At 33.7% G+C, this 18777-nt stretch overlaps 1 protein-coding gene across 1 annotated transcript in view; it reads left to right on the top strand.

Moving 5' to 3' along the window:
- The first annotated feature begins 5414 nt into the window (after nt 1-5414).
- LOC128030346 (igLON family member 5-like) overlaps nt 5415-18777 on the top strand; it is a 156607-nt gene continuing 143244 nt past the window's right edge. Inside the window, exon 1 of the mRNA XM_052617893.1 lies at nt 5415-5828. Within this exon, the coding sequence (XP_052473853.1) occupies nt 5771-5828 (58 nt within the window). The 5' untranslated portion in view covers nt 5415-5770. The remainder of the gene's footprint in view (nt 5829-18777) is intronic.

Genomic DNA, 18777 nt, shown 5'->3' with positions numbered 1-18777 from the left:
CCAAGATGCTTGTGCTGAGGAATGTCATGGTTTGTTATCCGGTGTTCCTACAGTGCTGTCAGACTCAATGGTCCTATCACATTCACTCTGGGAAAAAAAAAATATTCAAATGATAATTATCTGAAAATTGCATCAGTAATTGAATTCCAGCAGGCATAGCAGAGGTAGATGGGTCAGTAACGTGATGCACATTTTTGTGTCTGCACCTGTCTAGTTATTCAAAAACACAAATGCATTCATACGGACCATAACTTGAATAAACCTCTTCTGTATCTTAACTAAAATTCATACAGACATTTTTTTTTGCGTGCTTAAACAATGTCTAGGTGGTGCGACTGTCTGGAGTTATTATAGAGAAAAAATTATAATAATTACGAAGCTGAAATTCTATATAAAAGTAGCTTAATAATAATTTATAATAATATAATACAGAATATAGAAACAATAAAATAAAATACAACATTGTTAATTTGTTTATTATTGAAAGCTGAAATAAAAATAAAAAATTAATAGATTTAATAAAAAATTTAAACTTAGCTAATTATTTTATTTAATAATATAATAATGTAATCTTTAAGACCATAAACTACATTATTGTTAATTGAAATTCCTCAGTTTAAACAATCATTTATTATTATTATTATATAAACTATTTTTATATTAAAATATAATAATATCTAAAACAATAATATTATATATAACATAATAAAATAATTGTAATAGTATAATATATAAAAGAATACAATAAAATACAATATTGTTAATTATTATATAATTTTTTATTATTAAAAGCTAAAATTCTTAGAAAAAAGTAATTTTATTTTATTATTTTATAATATAATATATAAAACAATATAACAAAGTACGATTCCATTAATTTTAATATTGTATATTATTAACAGCCAAAATTAGTAGAAGATATCTTTAATCAATTAATTATTATTAATATAATATAATATAATATAATATAATATAATATAATATAATATAATATAATATAATATAATATAATATAATAAAAAAGTTATAAGAAATATAATAAATCCAAGTTGACCCTTACGCTTTTTCCCTCTCATCTCCCAATAATAAGACAATCTCTGTTTAGTCCTTCAAGTAAAGTCAGTTTCTTCAATGTATTATTAAATATTTCTCTGATATGATAAGGTTAGTTCAAGGTTTCAAATGTATTAAACCCAAGAAAGCTTGAAATAAATAAATGAATCATCCAAGAGATCATTATTTGTCATTGACCCCAGTATCTAACAGCTAATTCACTCTTGGCTTTAAGCGAAAACACTGTTTTAAACATGTACTGCCCTTTGTCAAGGAAAAATACTCGAAGCATACCTGCAGTATAACACTTTCAGTGCAAACAAGTAATCATTTAAAATATTTAATAGAGCTTTGACAAGATTTGAGAAAGGCACTGCTGGCCAATTATCATTAAAGTGTTAAAATACTGAACTGCTGAATGTGGCTGGAGCCGAATACGGTCCGGTGCTGATCAAGTTGACCTCTGTCTCAAAGCTACTCATGACCACCATATGACATCTAACCAGACACGGTGAGCAATGTTCCCTCCAATTTCTACTCTTTTTTTAAATAATAAACATGAATATGCATAAATGTTTAGTGATTGCTCAGAGAAAGACTGACTGGACCAACAATCAAACTGATACAACAAAACATCAAAGAATTATTCAAATCTCATCACTAGTGTTGCTGGAGTTTTCCCTCCAAAATGATGTCACTTCCTGAGGGATGATGTCATGACTAAGAGCATGGAAGGCTATGATTACAGAGACCCACAGCAATAATTTTATTTCCAATCAAAATATATATTTTTTTATGTTTCTACTCTTGCTGAGCAAAACCTATTACTATTACTCAGACCTTTCTCTGAAACATGCAGTGTTAAAGGAACAGTTCACCCTAAAAATGAAAATGTGTTTAAAATCCAAGATGTAGATGAGTTTGTTTCTTCAGCAGATTAGCATTGCATCACTTGCTCACTAATGGATGCTCTGCAGTGAATGGGTGCCGTCAGAATGAGAGTCCAAACAGCTGATAAAAACATCACAAGTAATCCACACCACTCCAGTCCATCAGTTAATGTCTTGAGAACCCAAAAGTTGAGTGTTTGTAAGAAACAAATGTTGTTTTAACTTCAAACCATTTTAAAAATATGAGTCAAATATCCATATTAGGTCTGAATCCAGAGAGAAATATACACAGATCCAGCAACGTTTAAAAGCCAAAAGAGTCCAAAACAGCTCTTAACAAATATGTGGGTGGATTTTGATGTGAGAGCACAACATGAGATGGACTTTTTCACTTGAGGAGGCTTTATTATGGATTAGATATAGACTCTTTTTTTTTTTTTTTTTTTTTCCAGAAGCGGTGGTTGTTTTGAAGTATCTGTTTTGTTTGATGTCAGTCAGTCATTATTGCAAAATAGAGCCTGACTGCATGATCAGGACCCTGAAGGTTTATTTTACAATGACTGACCGCCTGTAAATTATCCCACATATTATACAGCTACTTACCAAATCCATAAACTTATGCACATGAAATATTGATTTGAGTTTAAAATGAATTCACTGTGTTGTTAGAAGAAAGAGTAAACAAAGATTATTGGAGTATGTTTTGAAGAAAATACCATTTCAGACTTTCATGTTTAACTCAATGTGTTACTCTTTTTATGTTTTATTTATTTATTAATAATTGTAAATCTCATGGCATTGCAAATAGTTGGGAAAATTGTGCCATGATATTAGTTATTTATTGTTAGTATGATCTAATGCATTAAAGCAATTTTGCATTAGAGTTATTTTAGATTTCTCTTGGGTTATTTTGAGAATAATAAGCAGTGAAAAAAAACTAAGAAAAAAACACTAAAGAAGAATGCATGGCCTGTGTGGGCTTTGATTCACTTTAATTCTACACTGAGGGGGGAAACATTTTCTAAGTTGTACTTCAGTGTAATTTCAGGTGTAACTTGCCATTTGTAATTGTAATTGTTTTGCGAAAACTATATTTTTGTCACTCTATAAAATTACTTCTGCGCTGTTTTTTGGTTCAGTCAGTGTCTTCCAAATAGGCCAGAAAATCCATTATTCTGTAAAGGAGGTGACTTTTATGCAAGCAACATCTAATTTGCAAAAACAAAACCAAAAAATAATAATTCTCCAGTTTTTGGATGGCTTTATCAAGTTTTTAATATAAAAGCAAAAAATAAATAAATAAATCAGATACTGGGCAGCATCCAGGTAACATCCCAGAGCTGAATGTGCCAGCCGAGCACTTGCCACTGTTAACAGACATCCTTCTCCAGATATATGAGCAGTCTGAGCCAGAGCAATATCAGGAGTGTGTGGTACTGTTGTGATGATGATGCTGCTCTTGGAGGAGTCGTGTGGGCGTCAACGAATTTCAACAGGAAAATGACAATGATAAACCAAAGCAGAATGCAGAGACTATAAGAGTGGAGCCACCGTAGAATCTTGAGACTTATCGGAAAATGTGATTGCATTTGAAAAGGTCTTGGGCTGTCACAAAGAACTGTGAATGGATGAGGGACACTGGCGTTCAGATGGCAATCTTGAAATGAAAATAATACCACATCTGCTCTGTCGAAATCTTTCTCTGAGCGTCAAAAACAAACAGAAAGTATGAACTCATTCAAATACACACACAAAATAAAAAACAGAAGACGAGAGGATTCAAATCAATTAGAAAAAATTGCTGCATGAACACAATGTTAAACTCAGTACAACTTTCAATCTCACAAAATATGTTTTAGTTATGAAAACGTTATTTCAGAATATTCAAAACATGCAGTTTTTAATGCAGTTTTTACAAAAATTCTCAGTGATACGTTAACATTAAGGAAACATTCCATTTTATCATTCGGCATTTCTCTGAACATTCTGAAACAAGTAGTTACATTTAAAAAAAAAGTTGTACAACGTGTCAGGACAAAATTATTAAAAGTCGTGACAAGGCTTATAAAATCTCTATGCTTTAAATTTTTGTGCAATTTGTAATTTGTCAGTGAAATCATTTGTGAAACGTTTCAAAGCACTTTACAGTCATAAACCAGTTACATTTGAATTAGAAGTCAAATTAGAGCCTGCACACACATATCTTTTGAAAAGAGTTACTTATCTTTTGAATAGAGTACTTATATGTGCATGGCCATGTCTCCCGCAGTGCTCCCTTCAGATGGTCTTTAAATGACAGTAAATAATGACTTTTTGAAAACAGTTTTGAGTGAGCTATCCCTTTAAAGGCTCAACTCCAGCTCACCATCATACAGAGTTCATATATTGATATTCAAATGCTGTCGCGACGTCCCTTCACTTCGTTCAGGGCAGCCATCAATCCACAGATGACAGTCAACACCCTGTTAGAGCACAATTCTCCAGAGCCATTGACCTTGTGAGAGAACGGTGTGAAAATCCCCACCAAATGACCATCAACGACGCAAAAACCACATCCAAAGTCAACATTGTTTCTATATAATAATATAAAACATAATATCAAGTTCAGTAGTTGCAGTCAGGCAAGCCTTTATGCTTATTCTCTGTAATTTATTATTAAAAAATAAACATGAATATGCATAAATGATTAGTGATTGCTCAGAGAAAGACTGAGTGGACCAACAATCAAACTGATACAACAAAACATCAAAGAATTATTCAAATCTCATCACTAGTGTTGCTGGTGTTTTCCCTCCAAAATGACGTCACTTCCTGAAGGATGATGTCATGACTAAGAGCATGGAAGGCTATGATTACAGAGACCCACAGCAATAATTTTATTTCCAATCAAAACATAAATTTCAAGCATTTAAATACTAAGAACATTTCTGAATAAATTACCTCTTTTTAATTTAGAAGTTTGGGACATGGCATAAATAATAACGTAGCCTACATTCAAACCAGGGTAGTGAAATCGCTTTGCAACTAATATGTTTTTCATCTGCAAACATTGTGAGTTTGATATTTTATTTAGCCTATATTAAGTCAGATGGGGGCACAAAAATGTACTGCACTTTAGGAACGACCCAATAAATCAAGTGCGTTATTTCTAAACACTTCTCTGCTAAGTTTGCCCACGCAAATCACCTCTCCCAGTAGAGAACATAAAGCACTAATGTGCATGTCCACGCAAACACCTTTCCTCCAGTACTGCAGTGCACTGAGCGTGCTATAAATCACCTTATATTATCATAGCGCTCCTAGAGTCTCCGCCCATCTGTGCTCACGATTGGTCGAATCTCCTTCTTGGTGCCCGGCCCACTTCCTTGACGCTCGCTGATTGGTTGGGGAGCTTCTCCTTGAGCTGTCAATCAGACGCTTCTTTCGTGCTCCGCTCTGAAGCGAAGCACAGTGATTCTGAATCACTGAACAGATCGTCAGAGCATCCCACTAAGCGTCTCTTTTTCTGTAGATGCTCTTGTATTCAAGCAAAAAATCCGAGGAGGTTTACATAGGCTAACCCTTTTTTTTTCGCGCAAGGATTACTTTATATATTCCCTGGCACTCCAAACGCCAACAGATTGTGTTTGGTCTCCTTGCAAAGGGTCACTTGGGAAAATCGACCTGTCTTGTGATACACTTGGAAGATTTGTAGACTGCGGACGTTTCATGAAATAGGACCCACGGACGGACATCTGCGGTCCATGCGTGTTCCCGTTCACAGAAGATAAAAACGGACTGTTTGTTGCAAGAACTGACACAGAAATAACAAACAATCAACTCAAAACATGAGCTGCGCAATGTTGCGTCTCGCGCTCGCTTTGCTCTTGGCGTTGCTGTGGAAAGGTAAGTTGCAATTCTTCAAGCATTCTTCTGTAGAGAACACGTTCTTCACTCGTTTCTTGCCTCATTCTTTGCTGGGACCTGGAGTGGAATACTAATGCGGCTCCGGGGGTCTACCTGCCAATGAATCATGTGTGTGTGTGCGCGCGTGTGTGCGTGTGTGCATGCGTGTGTGATCAAATCATAGAGACAAGTGCGCTCCACACACACGAGTTCTGCATATCAACACTTCGGGGAAGGAAGACGGGTTTCCTCTCTGTGTGTAACAAGTCAGTGGGTTACAGATACTGACACCAATAATTTTTTATCTTTTTAGGTGCCCGATAATAACCAATATGCAAAACAGCTGTTTAACATAATTATATATATATATATATATATATATATATATATATATATATATATATATATATATATATATATATATATATATAGTATAAAAAATATTTTACACTATTAATTGTATCAATATATTCATATTACTCAATTATTTTTATATAACTTATTATGCATGTGCATATTTAATTGCTAATTATATTGTGTTTATATTTATTCTATTTTGATTTATTTAATTATAATATTATATATGGGAACAGTTGCTTTGCATAGGGGTGCAATGCCATTATTGGGTGCTATACTTTCGAGATCCAGCAGGTGGCATTTTTCAGTAGCCTCCATATGCATAAACCGATAATGGTTATTTTTATTTTTGTAAACATCTGGTATGCATATAATCATAACTAAATAACCATTAGACTGGTGATATCCTGAATATTTACTGTTGTTTGTTATATTGTCATAGTCATGGTCTTTTTATCAGCATATATTATATAGATATAAATGGTTCTTTATGTGTATATTTATAGTTTAATAATTTCATAATGTTGAACAGACAATAGTGTAATGGTGTAGTTGGTGATTTAAAAAAATAAAAAATAAATAAATAACCAGCACATGGCATTTATCGGCAGACCCGAAATTCACAAACCAATAATGTTATTTTTATTTTTAAATGTCTGATATCAAATATGCATATAAAAATAAGGAAATAACCATGAGACTAGTGATTCATCATGAATACTTTATTATTGCAGTTTCGATTCTTGCTGTACTTGTTGCTGCTGTTGCTGTATATTATATTAGCATATATTATATTAATATTAGTTGTTATTTTAAGTAGTTTTCTAATTTTAATGATGAACAGATTGTAGTTTAATTGGTGGATATTCTTTAGAGACCCACCATTTGGCATTTATCGGTACAACCGATATTTAGAAACAAATATTTGCTATTTTTCCATATTAATAGTGACTCATGAATATTTTATTCATGCTGTTGTGGTTATATTAATATTGCCATAATCATAGTTTTGTTGAATTTATTGTAATTCATAATTTTAATGTTGAACAGAGAATGATGTATTGTAGTTGTCTGTGGCTATTCTTTAGAGATCCAGCAGATGTCCCGATATTCATTTCAACCCGATTGTTTGTGAATATTCTCTACATGCAATTACTTTGCTTTGATTCATTCTGAAATGGATTGATGCAAATTGCTTAATATATTTTCAGTAAAAGGTGATATGGGAACCTGATGATAATCTCGTAGCAAAAACAAATGTTGTGTCGCTGCATTTTTGACAGTAGCTGTTGACAAAGTGCTGTGTGATTTCTGTTTGACATGGACTCCTAGCTCTCATCTTTGTGCTTGTTCTGAGACAGTCATTCTTGGTGAAATGGTTAATAGCAGAAAGATGAAGAAAACTAGACACAGCTGTGTGATTCGTATGGGTTTGGAGTTCTATTGTTGTATTATTGATCTGTCAGAGAATACATGGGGCATGAGGGAGGGAATAATAGCTCTCGGTGTTTTGTGAATGCATGAATACTTACTTATGATGTTATGCCCTTATGAGTCCTTAGGTTTTCTTTTTCATGAAGGCACCAAATTTCTGATGTGTAAAATGTCTCTTGAAGATTTTGCATAAATCGTCTGTTGTCTATTTATTTATTTTACTTGACGACAGTGCTGCTGATGCACAGATCAACATGAGATTAAAGGAACAGCCCATGCAAACATGTAAATTCTGTTATTTATGTGGAAGAATCTACATGCAGCTATTTTTGTGCTTGTAGATTTCTCTTCTTCTGTGTTCCTTGGAAAAAATAAGAGAATGCTGGTTAGTAAATAATGACAGAATTTGCCTTTTTGGTTGAACTCTTTTTTTTATCGTTGCAAAACTCGCAAAATGGATATGTTGAAGGACATGCAACATTGTGTGAGTGGAGAGCATTTTTAGTTTTAATTTTCATGTCAGCGTGTGTTTTGGATGGTGGAAGGGGTAAACTAGACACCCTGAGAGTTTGTTCTCCCTTAGACTCAACAGTGCTGATGATGTTTGCTCAGGGGAAAATCTGTCTGAAACTCATTATGTTTTTTTTTTCTTTCTCACATTTCAACAGTTCTGCACAAGGGAAATTGATTCAGGCATCTGATAATTTGATATGTACTGACCACATAATTTACACTCGCTCACAATTGCTGGCCTTTCCAACATTTATTATTTTTTTCTTTTTCTATCCATCCATCCAAGTTTTAAGTACAGTATCTGATTAACCAAAAAATAAATAAATAAATAAATAATAATAATAATAATAATAATAAAAAAAAAAAAAATATATATATATATATATATATATATATATATATATATATATATATATATATATATATATATATATATATAATAAAAATTAGCCAACACTGTAAAAAAAAGTTATTGAATTTGTATATAAAGATTATTGGAGTATATTTAACAAGAAAATACTATTTCAGTGTACATCTAAAATTCACGTTTAATTCAGTGTGTTACTTGTTTTTTTTGTTCTGTTTTTTTGGACTGAAATTGTTTTTGTTTCTGTTTTTTTGTTCTGAAATTGTTTTTGTTTGTGGCGATACCATATTAAAACCACTTTACTTCCCTTTAAATGAACCATTCTTAAAGTAACCATTTTTCTTAGTGTGAAGAATATTTTAATAATCTAAAGAACCTTTTCCCACTATAAATAATATTTTGTGGTATGGGAAGATTAGGTTGATGTTAAAATAAACACAGAGAAATATTCACGAGTGTACTTTCTTAAAAATAAAGGTACGTTATTGCTATTGATGGTTTCATGAAGAACCTTCAAAGGGGTCATAGGAAGCCCATTTTCCACAAACATAAAAATTCTAAATGGTAGTGTAAAAAACCTTATTTTACCCTGTTAAAACAACTCTTTTTAGATCAAGCCATTTTTGCTGCATTTTCCTTTAAATGTTAATGAGCTCTGCTGACTCCGCCCCACTCTTCCAAAACACGCTCTAAGAAATAGTGTACTTAAGCTGCATTTATCATGAAACTTGTTAATTAGCACATTATTAGGAAAGAAAAACAGAACATCTCAATCACTTAGGGGTCATTCTTGTCTACATCTGCTCCTGTGGTGAAACAATGGTGGACTGATGACAGTCGCTCAGGAGGAGTCTAAGCTAAGACACCAGTCCAGTCTGTGCTGAAACACTACTGTCAATCAAACTATCGTGGGAGGGGCCTGTCTGTGTGACGTCACAAAAGACCGGAATGTGAGATCGGCTCGATATGAGATTTTGGGGATTTTTATCATTATAGGGTGGTTGTGTAAACACATTTCAGCTCCAACAACTTGTAAAAGTGCACGTAGCATCACATGACCCCTTTAACATCCATGGAGTCTTTCCATTGGCAACATGTTCTTTAAATGATTCTTTTCAAAATCTTTTCAAAAGAAAGGGGCACAACTGAGGAAGCAAAATTGGTTCTTCTATGGAGTTTATTAGTTTCAAAAAGTACCATGTGTGATACCATCCCTGTGCCTCGTTGCCAACCACGGCACTTTTATGCAAATGACTCAAGAATGGAAAAAACTCATTAGTCTTTACATCAAAGGCGAAGGGGTTCCTGTTCTCAAAACGTGTTTAGTTCCATTAGCTCTTTCTTCCTTCAACAATACCAGGACTTATTTGGACTTGCAGCAGTGGGATTGTGGGCAGGCTGCACACCGGTAGCTGGAAGATTTCTGGTTCTCTGCCCTGGTTTTGTACCCTTGAGCAGGTCATGTGACCTACACTTTAGTGCAACATGCATCACCATTTCCCCTTGACCCAATACAGATGCCCTGAAAGGACAGGGGCTGCTTAATGGCCTGCATGTAATCAAATTAAAATAATGTAGCCTTGACTGGCTTAGACGAGTCAGAAAGTTAACAAAATACCAAAGATCAGAGTTCCAAAATGAGACATGAATCAGTATCTCTTTAATTCTCTTTTAAGGACTTATTGCTTTAAATGGGGAGAGAGAGAAAGAGAGAATTTGCATTTGTTCAGTTTGTCTTGCAGGGCATATTTTGCATCGACGTTTTGTTTTCACGGTGAATACTAATCACACTGCAACACAATAAGTCCCTGCAGGGTATCTAAGGGCTCTTTCACATGAGAACTTTTGCTGCAGACTCGGGTCTGTTTGACGTCAGAGCTCGGTTGGTTTGGTTTGTGTAGTTCATGTGGAATAACTGAAGCAAGTGTGGATGACGTATAATATGCGTGTTGAGGTATGAATCATTACTCTGTGCATTTCTTAGGATGCAGAATTTGTAGAAATGTCATTGTATGCATGTTAAATTTATGGCGGAAAACCAGGGACAAATATTAATAACGCATGAATCTGGCATCTTCTCTTGAATTGTTAACTAGTTAGAATGGTAAACAGCTGCTGATAGTATTGATATTAATGATGCAATCATGAATTGAACTCATTTTGGACCCAAAAATTGGATTAGTTTGACAAAGCCTGAGTGCATTTGCTCTAATATGTGTCACGACATTGAAGGCTTTTACTTTTATTGCTAATCCACATTTGCAACCTTAAATTACATTTATGTTCTTAATAATAAAAGTAATTTAAGCATCACCAGAGCATGCAAACTGTCTTTGAAAAACTCCATATAAAACATCTACCAAATGCATAAGCGTGTGTGTGTGTGTGTGTGTGTGTATGTTGTATATCTATATAAAATGCCTTCTCTTTAAAAAAATAAATAAATAATAATAATTTCACTGCTTTTATTACTAATCCACATTTGCAACTTTAACGTACAGGTATTTTCTTGGAATAAAAATTATTTATGCTCCCAAGCATCATTTAAGCATGCAATTTGTCTTTATAGTATGATTGTCTTTGAACAAACTTTAAATAACTTAATATAAAAGCATCTGGCAAATGCATAAATGTTATTTATTTATTTATTTTTCCACCAACCTTATATAATATTTTTTTAAATCACCTATAAAAAATTCGCTTCTGTTCCCAAGCATCATTAAAGCATGCATCTTCTCCTTAAAGTATGCTTGTTTTTGAATAAACTCCAAATAAGAGCATCTGGCAAAGGTATAAATGTTACTTTATATTTTAAGACCACCCATAATTAATTGGCTTCTATTCAATATGGAACAAATTAAATAAAACATAACATTTCCTTACATTTTCATTACTATTCCACATTTGCAGTATTAAGGTACAGATATGCCCTTGGAATAAGTTATTTCAGATCCCAAGCATCATCAAAGCGTGCAACTTTCCAAAATCACCTGTTGAAAACTAACTTCAGCGGAGAAGCAGAGATCATGTGTTGGCAGGCAGGAGGGAGCAGGTGAACCACTTGTTCAGTAGATCATAACCAATTCTGCACTTTAATGCGGTACACAGTGGGGCAAGTGGGTCAAAGCGATGGTTTGTGTTCGTTTGTCTCCCCCTTTGCAGAACCAAGATGGTTGGCTGGCAGAGAAAGCTCAATGTAATCCATCCTCTGCCAGCCGAAACAGATGCCTCGTCCTATCTTTTTCCATGTGCAGCTCTCCAGGCTTGGCCCTGCCTACGTTCTGTGGCTCTGTGTCTTTTCTGGATCTGTTTGTCTTTGTTGTTGCCGGCTTGAAGTCCATCAGACCTGGCCTGTGCATCTAGTGGGATGGAGCTGTTGACGTAATCGCATTGCCAGGGTGGGCTGATTCCATCACATTGGGCTTCGAGCCTGAGGTTGCTTATTACACCTGTCGGAAACAGCGCCACCAGATGGTGCTTTTTTTTTGCGAACTAGACGTTTTAAAATATGTCGCTAAGGCAATCAAGCCTTAGAGGATTTGTAATCATTTCCCCATGGATACTAAACTTATTAGCATGTTATTTCAACACAAAACCATGCATTATATTTACAAACGGCACACAGTCCAGCTCAACCAGATTCTAAATGTGTGAGTATTTAACTTTCAGCACAAACACTCCTCGTTTTTATGCAAGTGAAGCTTATGGATTGAGTTTTATTCACAAAAGTGAAATTTACAAATTTGTTTTAACATATATCTTCTTGTTTTTGTCATCTTCTTCTATAAGCAATTCTTAAAAGCAACAATTCAACCATGAAAATAGGTACCTGAAGCAGGCAGTAAACTACATTTAATTTGAAAGCATTATGTAAATTTTCATGATCATGTACAGGAAAAATAGTCTAAAATCTATAAGCAAAGAGTGATAACTTATAGACTGCACCTTATTTATATACACACACACACACACACACACAAAAGTACTTTATTCATTTAATGTTGCAGTCACTGCTAAAATCTCTGCTACATTTAATTGTGCATTTTTTATTAAAAGAAATTGTATGCATTTTCTAGTGAACCTGTAAAGAATTTATAAATACAATGATGTGAATATTTGTGTCAATTCAGCATGCTAATTCAGCATTAACCTCTCTAATTCTAATTCTATGCATTATTCAATGCAAAGGAATCTTATAGAATACACTTTGTTTGCAAAATTTACTTCACTCATGCAACGTTGCAGTTACTTGGGGAAAGCAGATGAAAAACAGTATATATGTGTAATTATTATTATTATTATTTTACATTGATTTGCCAATTTTCTCTAAAGAAACATACAGTATTTGCATCATCTTAGCATTTTAATGCAGTACAACACCACATGTCGTATTTAAGACCAGACACAATGCAGCTAAATACTAAATGCACTGGAAAAGCATTTTGCCGAGAGTATTTCATTTCCATATGAAGCTCTATATAATTTCACTATTGCCTAGTGCAATTCAATTTGATTAAAAAGAGATGTTTGTGAGCATTTTCTAGTGATCATGCAAACATTTTCCTAAAAGAAATGGAGTGAGGCAATTGTCTGCACCAACTGTTCATGCTAATTCAGTGCTAAGTACTTATCATTCATGAATAGTCGTGAGGGTTTAAATAAAGTCATAATTCATTTCAGAGTGAATATGCCTCCTTTCTATGCAAATGCGGCTAATAAAATCCATTTTATTTGCTAAATTTACTTTACTCATTTAACGTTTAAACAAAACTATAAGCAAAAAAACTTTAGTATTTAAATTGTGCATTTAAATTTTACACGAGGCTTGTTACAAATTCAGAAAACAGTATTTGGAGCACTATTTGCCTAATGCAATTGAATTTGATTAGAAAGAGATGCTTGTGAACATTTTCTAGTGATCGTGACAGTGGTGATTCATCAAATGATGGAGAAAAGTGGCATATATCAAGATGCCTGTCATAGATGAGCACTCTTTTTGCATTTTAAAGAGCTGCTTCAGGTACCTCGCCGCAAAAAAATATTTTCTCATGTTTTCCAGTACAGATATCTAAAAATGATTAACCCTTGAGTTGTGTTTCACTCAGCTTGACCTGGAGAAGTTTTTTTTTTTTTTTTTTTTATCAGCTTGTTACTGTTGTGGTGTTCCCATGGCCTACGGAAAACTGCAAACACATTTTCTCAGTTTTTGAGTGAAAGTTGCCAAAATTATCCACAAATAATGTGTTTTTCGCTTAAAAACTGAGATGCATGAGCTCAGATCAATGAGGCCCACGATCAATCAGTTCCAAAAAGAAATACAAAACCTGTGCTGATAGACCGAAAACAAGCTGATAAAAAGATTGAATCAAGTATTTGGTGATAATCTCACATAATGAGAAATTTACAAGCAATTTTTGACCAGGAACACCAAATTAGATAAAGGACTTTCAGCACAAGAAAGCATAAGAGTTAAGCCAAAGATACATTTACTTTAGAAGCACAATGACTTGTTTTCTAAATAATAGTTTCAAAATTAATTTGAATGGAAAACAAGATTAGATTTAGTAGCCTATTAGCAAATATGTTTTTCTCGCTTAAGGCGAAAAACTCAATTTTGATCAATTTCAGATTTACTATCTAATGCAATTTTGCTTTTCAGGCAAATGCATCTTGATTTAAGAGGGTTAAGATATTTGTACAATAAAACAAGACAAAAAATACTTCATTTTTGCAGTGCTGCAGTAGGGGAAAGACATTTGAACATGGAGTTCTCTGTGACCCACCTTTGACAAATGAAACATGACAGATCTGTGACTACACACGACAGTTCAGAGCTCGAGGTGAGGATAAAGGGTTAAGTCACCATAGAAGTCACAGAATATTGGGCTTTGCAGGCAGTCAGACGAATTGCGATAAATAATGATGATTGCCTAAAGTCTTCATTACAGTGAACCTAAGAGACATGTAAATGAAACTGGTCGTCTGCGGCGTTGGGTAGGTTTTGCAAGCATGTTTAATTATCATCTCTCGTTCCTCCCTTGCCCTTCTGCAATCCCGAGCTCAACCCCGTGCATGAATATATCCACGAAGAAATGGCCTCACTCTAATAATAATGAAAAAAGCCCCATGTTTTATTTAACACAGCAGAAGAGAGGATCATTCAAGTGGCGGCTGAGTGGATGTAGAGGCAGAAGTAAGTGGGGTGAGAGACGCGCTCGCAAATATTCTGGGCACACGCTCGGCCGTGCATGGCGTGAATGTGTGCATGCATGCATCCCGGCTTTCTTGCTCTTATTTGCACCACCAGCGAAGTGAAATCAGACATGTGCAGTGTTTGCAGCAAAGCTAACTGGTCAGAAATAAAAGACGAGAACCGGAAATATGTGCATATTCAAACCGCTCTGTAATCATTTTGGAGAATGCAATTGGCATACTGAGAGATTCTAATAAGGTTTGGGTCCTTGAGATGCAGTTTTCACTGAGAGAGAGAGTGTGGTTGGAGACCGAGCCGAGATTGGAGTGGGCTCTTTGTCTTGAGGGACGTGGAGGGTCCTCGTTATGGCTGACAAGGTGCCCGGCCGTGAATCAGTGGCGATGGCTTAGACATTAACACCTGCAGTATGTGGTAAAAGGTGCATGCGTGTGTGTCTTTGAGTTGGTTTTGGACTCTATGCAGACTCGTTTGCAGACCATTCAGTCCCTCAGTGCTCGAGTTAATGGCGGTAATTTTTAATGTTGAGTTATTGTGCCATTGCAGACCTATAATGAAAGTGAAATGATGGAGATTTCAGAGCGGCGGAGTATGAAGACTGAACCGTGTTTGCTCTGGCTTCTGATTCTGTGGTTTTTACTGCTGTTCGCACATGTGTTCTGATGGAAATGTTGTTTTTAATTAGCCTTTTTTTCCCTCTTGTTTTGCCAATCTTTTTATATACTGTATATATTTATATATATATATATATATATATATATATATATATATATATATATATATATATATATATATATATATATATATATATATGTTCTCTGAAAACAAGTTTTCATATACAGTATATTGCACAAAAGTATATGTTTAAAGGGTGTTTATATTGGAAAACACGGAGATGCACTAGTTAAAATTCTGCCTGAAAAGTATTTAATTGTTTTTATTTTATGATTCAGTTACTGATCATTTATAGTAAAAAGCACACTTATCCTCAAATCAATAATTTTGTCAATATCAAATAAATGAAGCAAAGCTTAAGTGAATGTGGCCATTACAACAGTATATTTTACATTATGAAATATGGATGATGTTTCAAAAGTCTCTGTAATGGAAGATGGGAGTAACTTGCCATGATATTGATGCATGACGTCAAAACGAATCTAAACATAATTAAATATTAAATATCCAACTAATGAAGTTTTTTATTTTACTTTTTAGTACTACCAGATATTGAATATTTTGTAGTTAATATTAATAAATTAAAAAACACTAATTGTCAGATTACCAAAATGGGCCCAAAATGCATAGCCTCCCTAATTATTTTTATTTTAATTATTTTTTGGTAATTGTCAATGATAATTTCTTCAAAACAAATCAGTATTTCTTTTCTGCTTTCCTGATAAATGTTTCTAAACATCCCTAAAACAAGATCAGATGCAAATGCAGTTTTTTTTTGAGAAATGTTAGAAATGACCGATTATTAGTTGATTAAAACCTATGCTATTTTATTTGAAAATTAGGCACACCAAGCCTCAAATCAATAATTATTGTCAATGTCAAAGAAATGTTGTGATGCTTAAGTGAATTTAGCATGAAATTATAGAATTAAATCTGGATAAATGATTCATTTTGAAATGAAAAAAAAGGATCTATAAGTAAAATAATGCTCTTAAAGAATTCAGTATTTGCTGTTATGATCCCAAATGACAAAGGTAATCTTAAACAAGTCCACAATTAAATATTAAATATTAAACTAATGCATTTTTAATTTAACCGATATTTAGCCGCCCGATACCGATAAACTTAAAAAAAACTGTAATATCATCAGACATTAGTAGATCCCTAGTGATTTTTAGATATCAAATGCTAATGCAGTCTTGTTTAATGCAAACACATCTTGGATTGAGTTTGTTTTTCTTACTCCATTAGATTTTCATTATTCTTTTTTTAAGCATAAATCTAAAAACACTTTGGTTGCAGTAAGATATATTCTCTGAAAACAAGTCTTAATGTCTTGCAAAGTAAATATATCTTGTTTTAAGGGTATTTTGATATTTGTACTGGAGAAGAAGACAAAAGCTTATTACGAAAGTGAAAGTTTCGCAGCGTAGGACCCTGCACCCGCGAGCAGCTGTCAGAGACTCGTTGCATCATCATCTGACTTCCGTCCTCTGCTGTGAAACCAAAGAGTTGAACATGCTAAATAAGGGATTTGTGTTGAGGCTTTGAGTCCCTCCTCCTTTTCTGACAGCTGGCAGTGCTGAACCTTGTTGCTTTGCTTTGGAGGAGGGCAAGAGAGACAGAGTGAGAGAAAAGAAACAGATCAATAAATATTTCAACAGCTGCTCCCCACGAGTGTCTGTGAAGAAATGGAAAAGTGCAGAGTTACTGAAAGAGAATGAAAGGGATGAACAACAAACATCGGACACGAAAGCATGGGATGGACGGAGCGGTGAGCGGCATTGTAAACAAAAAATGATTTAGAGAACTCACAGATGGTGAGTGGGGGGGCAGGAGGTGACGGAAAGTGGCAAAGACCAGCACTAAACAAGTGCAAGATGGATTGATCTGGAAGGCTAATAATTACACACAATTAGGGCTGGCAGATACGGCTGTATACGATCAGTGAAAATGCATAGAGATTTTGCTGTACAGACCAGAACAAGTTCTATACAAGTCAAGAGAAGGGTAAACGTTTAGTTTGTTTAGTTATTTATAGCTCGTCTTGCAATACAGAGTTGCATTGATGTGTTTTGTAATCATTTTAATGCATTTAATCCAGTAAGAACTATCGGTTTCATACAATGTATTTCGTTGAATGTTGTTTCATTGCCAGATTGTCTTTACATCTCCAGGAAAAACAAAACAGTTTTTTTTTGTTGTGATATATACCAATGCACCATCAAATAAAAGTTTTATTTTTTCTTTGTCTAATTTTAAAGGAATATTTCTCTGTTCTCTGTTTTCTTGACAAGATTCAACAATGCAAGCAGAAGCCTAAACTGAGAATTTGAAGATTGATTCTTCATTTTATTCCCAGTTGCAGCATTGGTTACTGTGTTTTGACTGAAATATGACAGTAATAACACGCCATATTATAGTACACTGCAAAAAATTGCTTTTTTTTTAACCTGTTTTAGGTAATGCATGTTTAACGTAAGTGTATTTTATCTTTGCATTGGCATTGACAGATTTTGTCACTAGTTTTAAGCTGATATTTAGGGATGCACTGATATTAAAATTAGATCCAAAATTAAGAAGGAATTGTTACATTATGACAGATAATTAACGCAAGACAAAAATAAAGCACAGTGAGTCTAAAAAAAAACAGTTTTGTCAATGTCAAACAAATACATGTTTTAAAAATCCTTTAAACTTGCATTTATTGTATTTGAAAATAAACATTGCATAAGATATAAATTCCAGTTTTCAGGAAATGTATGTGAAACAAGTTTATTTTGACAGTTAAAAACAGATGCACAAGACAAAATACACTCATAATAAAGAAATATTTATATGAAAACAAGTCTTACTAACTTATGCAGTGTTGCTTTAGTAAATGTAGCTTGTTTTAACCTATTACCTGAAAATAAGTAAGAAAAACAACAAAAAATCCTAATTCAAAACTTAAATATAGAATATATCCAATACTTAAGGTAATAAATAAGGACAGAAAATTTCTAGTGCATGCAATGTTGCTTCTCATGTAAATTCATCTTGTTTTAAGAATATTTCTACTGTAAAATCAGCAAAAAATTAAAACAAATATAAAACATGAGTAAATCATGACAGAATTATGTCTTTTGGGGTAAAACATTCCTTTAAGGCAAGATTCTTTTCAGGTTTATATTCTTTATTTTTATATGTCTATTATTATTGCAAAGAAAAAATTACATTTGGGTAAATCATGTTTGTTTGTATATTATTTTTTTGCATAAAATATTCCATAAAGACAAGGTTTTTTCCCGTTTTACATTCTTTATTTTATGTAATCTTGCCAGTGTTGCATGTGAGAAAAACAGGTTGATTGACCGGACAGATCATAATCATAATCCTTCATAACTCAGTTT

The sequence above is a fragment of the Carassius gibelio genome, chromosome A16, assembly GCF_023724105.1.
Source record: "Carassius gibelio isolate Cgi1373 ecotype wild population from Czech Republic chromosome A16, carGib1.2-hapl.c, whole genome shotgun sequence".
Taxonomy (NCBI): Eukaryota; Metazoa; Chordata; class Actinopteri; order Cypriniformes; family Cyprinidae; genus Carassius; species Carassius gibelio.
This window is presented reverse-complemented; position numbering and strand designations above follow the sequence as displayed.